The 11,164-nt window shown below is 35.8% G+C and overlaps 1 protein-coding gene across 15 annotated transcripts in view; it reads left to right on the top strand.

Annotated features, from left to right (window-relative positions):
- Positions 1–1,196: 1,196 nt before the first annotated feature.
- LOC128987974 (calcium uptake protein 1 homolog, mitochondrial) overlaps positions 1,197–11,164 on the top strand; it is a 51,089-nt gene continuing 41,121 nt past the window's right edge. For 9 of the 15 annotated variants that reach the window (XR_008490306.1, XR_008490307.1, XR_008490305.1 and 6 more), the window contains exons 1-3: positions 1,198–1,354; positions 4,206–4,307; positions 10,060–10,220. Coding sequence is in view for 7 of the 15 variants with exons in the window: in XM_054409128.1 (XP_054265103.1) it covers positions 4,206–4,307; positions 10,060–10,220 (263 nt within the window). In the remaining 8 variants the exon portion in view is untranslated. Of the gene's footprint in view, positions 1,355–4,205; positions 4,308–10,059; positions 10,221–11,164 lie in introns of all 15 variants that reach the window. The other 6 variants (XM_054409133.1, XM_054409130.1, XM_054409129.1 and 3 more) reach the window with 3 other exon arrangements.

Below are 11,164 nucleotides of genomic sequence, written 5' to 3'. Positions count from 1 at the left end.
TGTCACCTTTTATGAAACAGGGCCCTTGGTTGAAAATCCTTTTTTTCAAATTTAAAGATTTGTTTACACTGTAGTTAAGTTAGTTAAGTAAGTTTTCCTGTGAACAGTCTGATTCCTTTTTTTGCATAGTGCATGCAATTTTTCTATGAACGGCATGCTTTGCTTTGCTTTGTATTTTTTTGTGCATGGTTTTTAAAATCTTTTGCACATGGTTGGTTTTGATCGGTTTTTGCTTAGTTAGATTTTTAACTCTTGATATTTATTTTATGCTTGTACACTGTTTGACACACGGCCGCCTTTAACTCGAGGCCGAGGCCTTTGAAGTGGCTACGTCGCAAGTGGTGTTGTAACAGCTGTTTTCTTTGGAAGCAGCTAATAATGGTACAGTATTAGTGTTTTTACGAAAGATTGGTTCCTGGACTATGACAATATTGACTCCGCTTAAAATGTACAGATAAAGATTTTTAATTTATATTGTTTCGGTTTTCAATTCTATATGTTTTATTTTCAATATTTTCAATAAATGCATGTTATTCATATATTTAAATTTAAATCAATAAAGTGCGAATTAATGAGCTTATGTCACCTGCACCTGTCTGCCATGTTATCTTATGGGACGTCTGTCACTAAACAACACCACTTGCGACGTTGCCAATTCTACAAGGCCCCGGCCTGTAGTTAAAGTATGTTTTATGTTTTATCTATGGTTAAAGGTGGCCGTGGTTTGACATAGCCTGTAACAATATTGTTGATTGGCCAAATAAAATCATTGTATCAATATTGTATTATTGCTGTTGTTGCCAGTGTTACCAACAGTTTTAAGGCACCGCATCAGTGAATGTACAACATTTGGCCATGCTTTTAATAAGTATTTGACGTATATTGATTGATTTTAAAACTTAAATTAGTCTAATCAACCACCTAATGTAAGATTTATATTTATTAACAATGGTATAATGCATTAAACCCAAATTGTATCACTTAGGATAATTTTTAATGTTAGGGTAGCCCAAAGTAGATTTAGGGTAATTTCAGCCCGCCTTTAGGGTAAAATTGCAACATCGAGCCATCGAGGTGGCAACACTGAGCAGCAGACAACAGGACTGGATAATTTTAGCTCAGTGGAGTGGACTGAACATCACATTGGTATTGGTAATGTTAGCCTAGTATTTGTCTATTAGTCATTAGTCATAATAGGCCTATCACGAAATTGGCCAAGTTAGAGCTCTATCTCCTTGGAACCATCGATCTCTATTTTGGAACTTACCTTAAGTTATAAGCCTCATATATTGACATAAAGTATATTGTATTACTCATTATCAAAGTAACTTATTTTTACCATTAATAAGTCAAGGTAAGTACTTCCTGTTAGGCTAAGTTAGTCTTAACTTATTTTGTATTTCTTTTTAATTTCCTAAATTGTAAACATCCCCCATACCACCATTTTGTACCATTTTGTAAGCGAAAAAAAAATTATAATTTTATGAAAAGATCCTGCCTAGGCCTAAAACTATTTTAGGCCTATCATCTAGGCTAACCTATTCCTCCAGCAATTTTTTTTCTATTGTTACCATAGTGTATGCTACACATTAAATTTAGTCCTAGGCCTACCACCAATCAACAAATAGATGTTAAAAATATTTACAAAAACTCCTGGGCTTTCAAAATCACCCAAACTTCCTTTAACTTTGCTTCTTATTTTCTTTTTCATTAAAATACCTACTTTGTATGGCCGCCATTTCAATAAAAAGTATTAAAAGGTATTATGACAAAAGGTCAAATAATGACAGGCAAGTTTATAACAACATTATAGTTACATGCTATTACATGCTTATTACATGCTTCCCAGCATTTACTAACGATTTATGTTTTCGCAAAGGATACACGTCCAGTAAACGAACGTGGATTTGGTCCAGCAGTGACGTCACTGGGTTGTGATGGCCCGGAACACCATTAACACAACGATACGGTGGAATGCCGTCAGTGTTCTTGGTGTAGTGGATATAGTACTCGGCTGATGTTCAAGAGGTACTTAGATCAAATCCCATCGGTGTCTTACTTGTTTTCAAAGATTTTGTTAATAATGCCATTTCTTCTTAACTGTACATTTTTTGTTAGAATTTGAGGCATTTATAATTTTATTTTATGAATATAATTTAAACTTCAATTTGATTTTTAGTCTGGTTAGTTAGGTTAGGTTATGACAGTAACTGCTGGACGCCTAATCCACGTCGTACGCGTATCCTCTTGCTTTTTTTCATGTTTAGTCTGGTCAGGATTTAAAGTTTTTTAATAGTGCTATTTACGATTGGCTTAACTAGGCCTAGCACAACTGTATCTATTTTTAATCCAGGGTGGCTAGTGACCTGGAAAACCTGGAAAACCTGGAAATGTCAGGGAATATTAAATATCTGGAAAAGTCATGGAAAAGTCAGGGAATTTTGTCATAAGTCAGGGAAAATTGTAAAATGTTTAAAATAATTTTAATAATTGTTAGGAAAGGTCTATCTGGTGAGAATACGTATGCCGTGTGGGTGAAAACTAAGAAAAATGTCTGTACAAATAAATTTTGTATTTTTGTACAAATTAAATTTTGTTATAAACTCATCAAACTCATCTTATCAAACTCAGTTTAATTTTATTAAGGCAAGTTGCAAAGTTTGAATATAAGCTAGCCTGTATCTATAGATTTTATGTATTTTTTTGAAACATAAGATATTCTTCAGATAAAGATTAGTCCTTTTGAAGAATTGGTCAGGATTAAAATTGTAATTTTGAATTTGTCGATCAGGGAAAGTTTAAAAAAATCATGGAATTGTCAGGGAAAAGTCAGGGAATTTTTCAATGTGATTTCACTAGCCACCCTGTTAATCGGCCCTGGTTAAAAATCCACGTGTTTTTTGGCTGTTGAAAGGTTTCTTGACCTAGGATATTATATTTTTCCATTTTAATTACTTAGTAGGCCTACCTTTAAGTTACTTGTGTTTTCTAAACGGACCCGAGTGTTGCTTAACTTAATGTCTAACTTGCAGTAGGCCTAATAAATTAAAAATACATAGGCTATTTTTAAGTCTCATGCTTCTCTTGAAATGAAGTTAAGTACCCTTGCTTGGCTGTTCTAGAGAGGGAAAAGGGTGAAAGAGAAGGCTGCTAAGGTGTACCGTACCTAACTAAAAAGTGCAATACAGTAGAACCTCTTTAATCCGAACTAATTGGGACCGGGGGTAGTTCGGACTATTGAATAGTTCGGATTACAGAACATATTGTTGTCTTTACATAACAATAGCTGAAACAAGGCTAAAATGGATCGTAATTGCTACGGGAAAAGTTAAAAAATGCTTTATAAAGTAAAATAGCCTACAGTTTTTATTTAATACAGTAGTTAACATAGTGAATAAACAGTAATGTACATTAAATACAGTATACAATAGAGAACTACTGTACTGTGTATAAAGTACAGCAATGAGGTGTTCGGATTAGTGGACGTTCGGATCACGGGGGTTCGGATTAAAGAGGTTCTTCTGTAAATATTAATTTAGTAAGAATAAATAGGTGACAAAAAGGGCGGCAACACTAGGTACCTAAAGAAGGTGCTTGCGATTTTGAGGTTTGGGTATGGATATCCGTTTTGGGTCCTTCTGAACCCGAAAAAGTGGTTTTTGAAGTAACATTTGTATATGTCTGTGTTATTAGATGTAGGCCTATAGGCCTACAGAGCTACCGACCAAACCTGTGGTCTGATTTTGATGAAATTTGGTATGGGGAGTAGGCTACTAATCCTTAGTATCTCCAGTTTTTTTTTTTAATTTAATGGTCACTTTAACATAAAAACCCATTAAAATAAAGTACGGTAACAAAAACCGCTCAAGAACGATTTAGACTAAAATTTAGTATGTTATAGTCCCATCATATTTAAACCAAAAACCAATGATCTTGGTTTTAAAGAAAATGGTACATCCCCCATTGCCGTTACAGTTAAAAAGTTATTGCAAATTTTGTGATTTTCCCCATAAAATATCATATTTTACTTCCACTGCTCATAAGGGTTGTTGACAAGCTAATGGGAGAAAGTAGGACTATGTGTCAAATTGCTGATACCGTGTACTTAGATTTAACTTACACAGACAAAATATTACTGTTGAGATTCGATTATCGGACATAAATTTCTAAACACACCTGTACAGTCACTGTTTAACTTATTTCAGATGGCAAACTACAATTCCTTCAGAATTCTATTGCGATTCGCCAAAGAAAACCCAACCGTAATTTATCGCACCATCTGCTGCAATGGAAACAGTCGATCTGAGGTAGGTTTTGCCATTCTATTTTACCCTCAGTTAGTTGAATAATAATTAGGCCTATACTAGGCTGACATGCTTTTAGGTAAAAAAAACCTGCTATACTACTAATGGTTGAGTTTAGGCTATTAATGTTATGTTGGCTGTATAAATTTGATTCACGACTCGTAATAAACATCATTCTTGACACACAAACTCCAAAAATCTAAATAAAGTGGACAGTATCAAATCAAATTTTGAGTAAGAAATTAAATTTTATCCAACTAATGAACACATCCCTAGTGGAAATGTATTATGTGTATTGGCTACCGTACTTATTTGGGGATAAATTAGGTTTTATACTTACTCTAAATCACACTACTTGTGCCCAAAATGATTTTTCACCATACTGAACAGCAGTTTTTAATGCATGCGTTGTGGGTCCAAAGTCCAATTTAGGGAGCAAAAAGCGTTTTTAGCCCCTAGGGAGTAAAAATCAGCTGTAGTCAACTCAGTTTTAAATTTGATTGTAAACAATCGCATATATCGAAATTATGTATGGTATTGATTGTTTAAGATCGAATTGTAGCCTTATTGTAAATAGTATCGAGAGTATAATGTAGGCCTACACTAACACAATCGTAATATACAAAATTATTGAATCACTTACTAAACAGCTCTGCTTGTTTCCATTTAGCAAATTAAATTGAAAACAAGCTAGAAGTAGTTTGGGAGGTTGTCTTTAAATGAAAACTATTTCAGTAATTGTAACATCAAATTAACACATAATAACAGTCAAAATTACAGACCAATTTCTTTACTCAGTAATGTATCTAAAATTTTTGAAAAAATTATTCATCTTAGAATTGCAAATTACCTGGAATGTAACTCAAAACTGTGTCAAGAGCAGTTTGGTTTTAGAAGAAATCTAAGCACACATAATGCTCTTTTTACTTATATTAGTAGTGTCCTTGAAGCTCTGGATCAGTCACAGTTGACTGCAGGAGTTTTCTGTGACTTATCCAGGGCTTTTGACTGTGTGGACCACAGGTTGCTGCTGATCAAATTGAAGAATATTGGCTTGGAGGGAATGGCACTAGAATTATTACGATCATACCTATTCAATCGAAAGCAGCGCACAATAGTAATACAAAAATCAATAAAATATTATTCTAACTGGGCCAGCGTTACATATGGTGTTCCCCAAGGTTCCATACTTGGGCCTTTATTATTTATTATATTTATTAATGACTTGCCTAATTGCCTTTCCACAAATTCCTGTGCTTTCACTTTGTATGCCGATGACACAACTGCTCTTTTAAAAAGAAAAACACTAAGTGAACTTAAATTCACTTTTGACAGCACAATTAAAAAAATCAATGAATGGTTTGAGAGCCATGGCCTGAAATTAAATGAATGTAAAACTAATATTCTTCAATTTAAACTCAGAAACAGAGTTACAGACACCACAATCAGTAATACAAAAATTGTTAAGTTTTTAGGTCTAAATTTAGACTCAAAATTAAGTTGGTCTGATCACATTCATCATCTAAATAAAAAATTAAGGTCAACAAGGTATTCACTAAGTGTACTATCCAAGGTCACGCCTTCCTTCCTTCCTTCCTTTGTCACGAGAGCCGAAGCCCCCTGACTACATACCCGGTACCTATCATGTGACATACCCGGGCCCCATGATGTAGGCCGAAGCTTACGCATCAACCTTTAGCACATCATGGGCGGATGACTTAAGGTCATCAGGCTCACCGGCTGCCGAAGCAGACCCTTCGGAAAGAGGGTTGCCCCTCAATCCTAACCAGGGATTCCGGCTACTTGTTTAAGCGTCACTCCAGTTGGGTTCCACCAGGTACGACACCCTGGAGGACCATACTGGAGCGCCCCGACGCATTTAGTGCAAGTGACACTCGGGACCTATCTAATCCCTGACAGGCAGAACCCGCCATCATAGCCAGAAGGAGGGGACCGTCAACCTCCCATTTACACCACTACCCAATCGAGGCCTTACCCAGTTGCTGGGAAACCAGAGATAGCCAGAGCGATAGATCCCCGGATACCCCTGGCGGGCTCGGACCCAGCACCCGATCTACTTCGTTTGCCCGTCAGACCCAACATCACTGCCAGGCCATCAGGGTTTCCCAAAAGGAGGCAGGTATAGAAGTGGGACCCACCCGGATGAACCTATCCACCAAAGGTGGCGACACCCTTAACTCAATTGAGGTTCCGGGAAGAACCCCCCACACTCAAGATAACCATACCGTCCGTGATCAGAGACAGGGATTAGTTTGCATAAGTGCCTACAAACCGTTGCCCTCACACTGCGGAAAGTTACGTTTCCCTTGAGTGTCCCCATGAGCTGCGGGTACTTGCCCGTTTTCACCTCCAGGAAAGGCTACTTCCAGAGTCGAGGATATGCCACACTGAATGCTGGTCGCACACTACAAGCAGGCCGAAGCCCAGAGAACCACAGACACAGGTAGGTTGGAGATTATGATGCACTTCCATCTCTCCTAGAGCTAAACACCCCTTCCATCCTGGATAAAGGAATGTCACTGGGACCCAATGCCCAGTCCTCCATGTCTGTGGCCTACTTGCAATGCCGATTCCAACACCGGACAGTTGCCTCCTCTCTGGGGGCCCAAGGTCACGCCGCTAGAAGTCTGCTTGACAGTATATCATGCATATGTTCATTCTTTGCTGGCTTATGGCGTCACTCTATGGGGTAACTCTGCAGAGGCCAGGAAAGTGTTCACTTGCCAAAAGTCAATTCTCAGAACAATTTTTCACCAGAAGTCTAAAAAAAGCTGTAAACCTTTTTTCAAAAAACATTCCATTTTAACATTACCTTCTCTTTATATATTTGAAATAGCAAAGTATGTTCATGCAAATCCTTTCTTTTATGAAAAATATAAAATAAATCATAACTATCAAACGAGAAATAATAACAAAACTTTTCAACATCCCAAACATTCGCACACAAAATTTGAAACTGTGCCTCTTTACATGGGATTAAAAATCTACAATCATTTACCTAATTCATACAGAACTTTATCAAAATCAAATTTTACATATAAACTGAAAGAGACTTTGAGCCAAAAAGCGTATTACAAAATTCAGTCGTTTTTTAAAGATAAATTTTAATAGTTTTTACTCTTGTCAGGGTATAATTAGATTAAGGAACCTAGATATAAATTAGATATAAATTGACCATGTACCAGCTTGGGAATTACTTTTGTAATTATTGTATCAGGCGTTATGTACAATAAAGCTTTGTCTATTGTCTATTGTCTATTGTCTAATTATGGTGCAATATGATAAAAAATATAGTTCATCACACGGGCAAATAGTGGCTATTCAACCCTCGCTCATTTTCCAAACTCGGCTTCGCCTCGATAAAGCTTGAATATATACTATTATTCCTACTTACTTTTGGTAAAAAAAACATACTCTATCCTTGAGGTCGCCATCTACTTGTACTGGCGTCTAGTTGTACCTGCTGCATTTTGGTGATAGGCGTCTATTTGTACCTTGTACAAAATCTGTAGATACAACTTGACGGTGGCGCATGCGTCTTGTTGTACCTCTTAAAAATCTGCAGGTACAACTTGTCAGGTACGCCACCGTCTAGTTGTACCTCTACGTCTGCGTCTAGTTGTACCTGTACGTCTGCGTCTAGTTGTACCTACGTACGACTAGTTGTACCTACAACCAGTTGTACCTAAAACCAGTTGTACCTACATCTAGTTGTACCTACGACCAGTTGTACCTACATCTAGTTGTACCTACCTACGACTAGTAAGGGAACCCAGATTTATCACCTTGTTTAAGGCCCGGGCTACTTTTGTAGAGCTTATAAAAACATCTAGGCCTAATTTAGTACCTATATTGAAGTGTTTTGTAAAATATTAGTCACAGAGAAAATAAAAAATAATTGTAAATTAAAATGTCTATGTTATTTTTATGGATAAAAGTTAACTTTTGTAGTTTTGCTTGTTCATACACAGGGTGTTTATAAAAAACTAATAGATTTTAGCTTTGTCTCACGCATCCTGTGTTAGAGGTAGAAACTTATAAAATATAGGTATAGTTTTTATTATTTGCTAGGAAAATTCAACAATATTTATAATCAACTGTTTTGATTAGCAGTACTGGTACCTTCTTCTTACATTGTTGTGGGATGAACAAAAACAAAACAGTAACATCTTGTTAACAAATTGTTGGATTGGCTGTGACGTGTGTGTGTATTTTTAAGAGGTAATATTTGGCTCATACCTTGGCCACCGAGGTCGCCAGGCATTAACCCTTGTGATTTTGTTTGTTTAAGGATTTGTTAAAGATCGAGTTTCAATAGATACTATCAAAGTCAACAGCTTGGAAGAAATGAAGTGAAAAATAAGAGAAGCATTTGGTGAAATTGATGTTCCAATATTATTTTCATCATCAGTCTATATAAATCTTGTATTAATTTTTGAAATTTTTGATTGATTCTTATAATGATAAATTGCCTACCGTATGCCTATCTGTTGTGGCTCCCTAGAAATAATTGGACGTTTTTTCTCCCTAGAAAGTGTGTTATAATTATATTATTATAATGGTGGTTTATTAGGCTACAAGACTATGCCAATTAATTTATGACTGATGTCAACTGGTTCCCCATGCACAGGCTTCGCCTATGTCCCCCTATCAATTTTCAGAAATTATTTAGGCCTACATACTGTAATTATTGTTCTTTTATGATAGCCTAGTTCAGTTGCTTTTGATTTTATTTATTTGATTTAATTTTCTTATTGTATTTTACAGGGAATATTGCATTAAACAATTCGCAGAGCTCGAGGTTAATTTAACAACTTTTATATTTAAAAACAAAAACACTCAACGATAGTTATCCAGAAAACTATTTTACTAATAGCCTATTTGTATTACGACTTGATATATTTACAACAAAACTTGTAAGATAGTTAAACAAAGTAAACTTGCACTACAAATGTAAAGATATTTGGAACGAATGTATGAAATTGCATGATAATATTTAATAAATAACATTTGGTAATCCTCATTCTAAGTTGAAAAAAAGTTTTTCAATGCTACTCAATTGACATGGAATATGCAGTCTCTGATTTAAAAAGGGTATCATTAAAACTAGGTACTCATTCAGTAACCATTTAAAAAGATGACAAATCGAAGGGGACACATAGACTACTAGGCACAAGTAGACGTAGGTACAAGTAGACGCATCCATGGTAGCTGGGCGATACCACTTGCTCATGGCATTCACGTCTAGCTGTACCTACGTCTAGTTGTCACTACGTCTAGTTGTACCTCTTAAAAATCTGCAAGATACAACTTGTCGGGTAGACCCTCGTCTAGTTGTACCTACGACTAGTTGTCCCAAGGTACGAAGTACAACTACACGTGGGAACAACTAGACGGTGGTACAACAAGACGCGGTCCCTATCCTTGCAGTGCATGTATTCAAAACAGCTGTTTCCTCCTTCAGAACAAAAGTGTTTGTTTGCTGTGCTGGTCTACTCTTTCTACATTTCTTAAAATGAAGTGAAAAACTGAGGTAGGGTATCTCTTCAAAAAAAAAATCTATATATTAAAACAAAGATAACACAAGGCTCTTATTTCTTCTTTAAAGCCAAGCCACTGCAATCTAACAACAGCAACTGATTGGCTATCTGGCAATATATATAACTGCAAATAATTATTAAAAATGTTTGTGTAGAAAATTTCTTGCAGCTTTAGTTGAAATTATTTGTTTCAGTTCAAGTCAATGCTATTGAAACGAACCCATGAACCCAGCTACAACATTGTTCGATACTACAAGAACATAAACCACAAGGAGCCTCCTACACCATTTATCGGGAAATTGTGGCATGCATTCCTTGGCCTCGCAATGTTGTGTACCATTCTAGACTTTGACTAGTAAGTATTAACATAGACTAACCAACACAAGTAGACTTCTCATCCCATTGTAAATTTTGAAGCACGCTTTTCGTGTCTAGTTCATGTACGCCACACTGGGCGCTAGTGTCGACACAATTTTGTTTCTATTATTTTAGAGTTAATTTCTTGATTTGTGCTTTACTGTTTGGTTATATAACTAGGAGACAAGTTATTGTTTATGATTAGATCGTATTATTTGGTTAAACGACATTTTAAATGACCGTAATAACGGGAAACAAATTGTAAACAAAACATAACCTCTACAGTTGAACGTACAGAACTAACAATAAAATTGGCTTCAGCTGTTCCATAAGGATGACAAATCTACTAAGGGAGTATGTTTTATCTATGGTATTATCTTATAGTTACAATCAATTTTGTTTGGTCAATCAATTTCAGTTTCATATTTTTCTAAAGTTTGTGAAATCGAGGAAATATGGAATCATGTATTGGTTTATGGGTTATCAATAATAACGGGATTGTAATTGGTTAACACTTTTACTATATTGATCACATTAAAGACACAACAGAAATACTTGGTCACATGTTGAGGATTTCGCTATCTTGAGTGGGCGCTGGAGAAGGATGGAGCGAAAGTGAGATGTTGGGATAAAAAGAGGAATAACTTACAGAAACATACAATGATATATATATACAGTATTCTGGAGTGTTAGCTATGTAATTTTATATTTTGTTACAAATATGTAACTTTGGCTCTGTGTGTTAGATCTAAAAGTGTTGAGTTGTATATTAAGGTTGTACTTAATCCTTAAAAAAAAATTAGTCTGGAGTTTAGACTTATAATCTGTCATCGTGGTCTGCTAGTCCCCAATATTTTCGTGTGAAGAAAGTGTCTGAAGATTAGCGATAAAAAATTGACTATTTCGTAGCAATCTTGTTTTTTCCGCGATCGTGTGAGTTGA

Source organism: Macrosteles quadrilineatus, unplaced genomic scaffold, assembly GCF_028750875.1.
Source record: "Macrosteles quadrilineatus isolate MER2022 unplaced genomic scaffold, UCM_ALF_1.0 Scaffold_2__2_contigs__length_208266976, whole genome shotgun sequence".
Classification (NCBI taxonomy): Eukaryota; Metazoa; Arthropoda; class Insecta; order Hemiptera; family Cicadellidae; genus Macrosteles; species Macrosteles quadrilineatus.
This window is presented reverse-complemented; position numbering and strand designations above follow the sequence as displayed.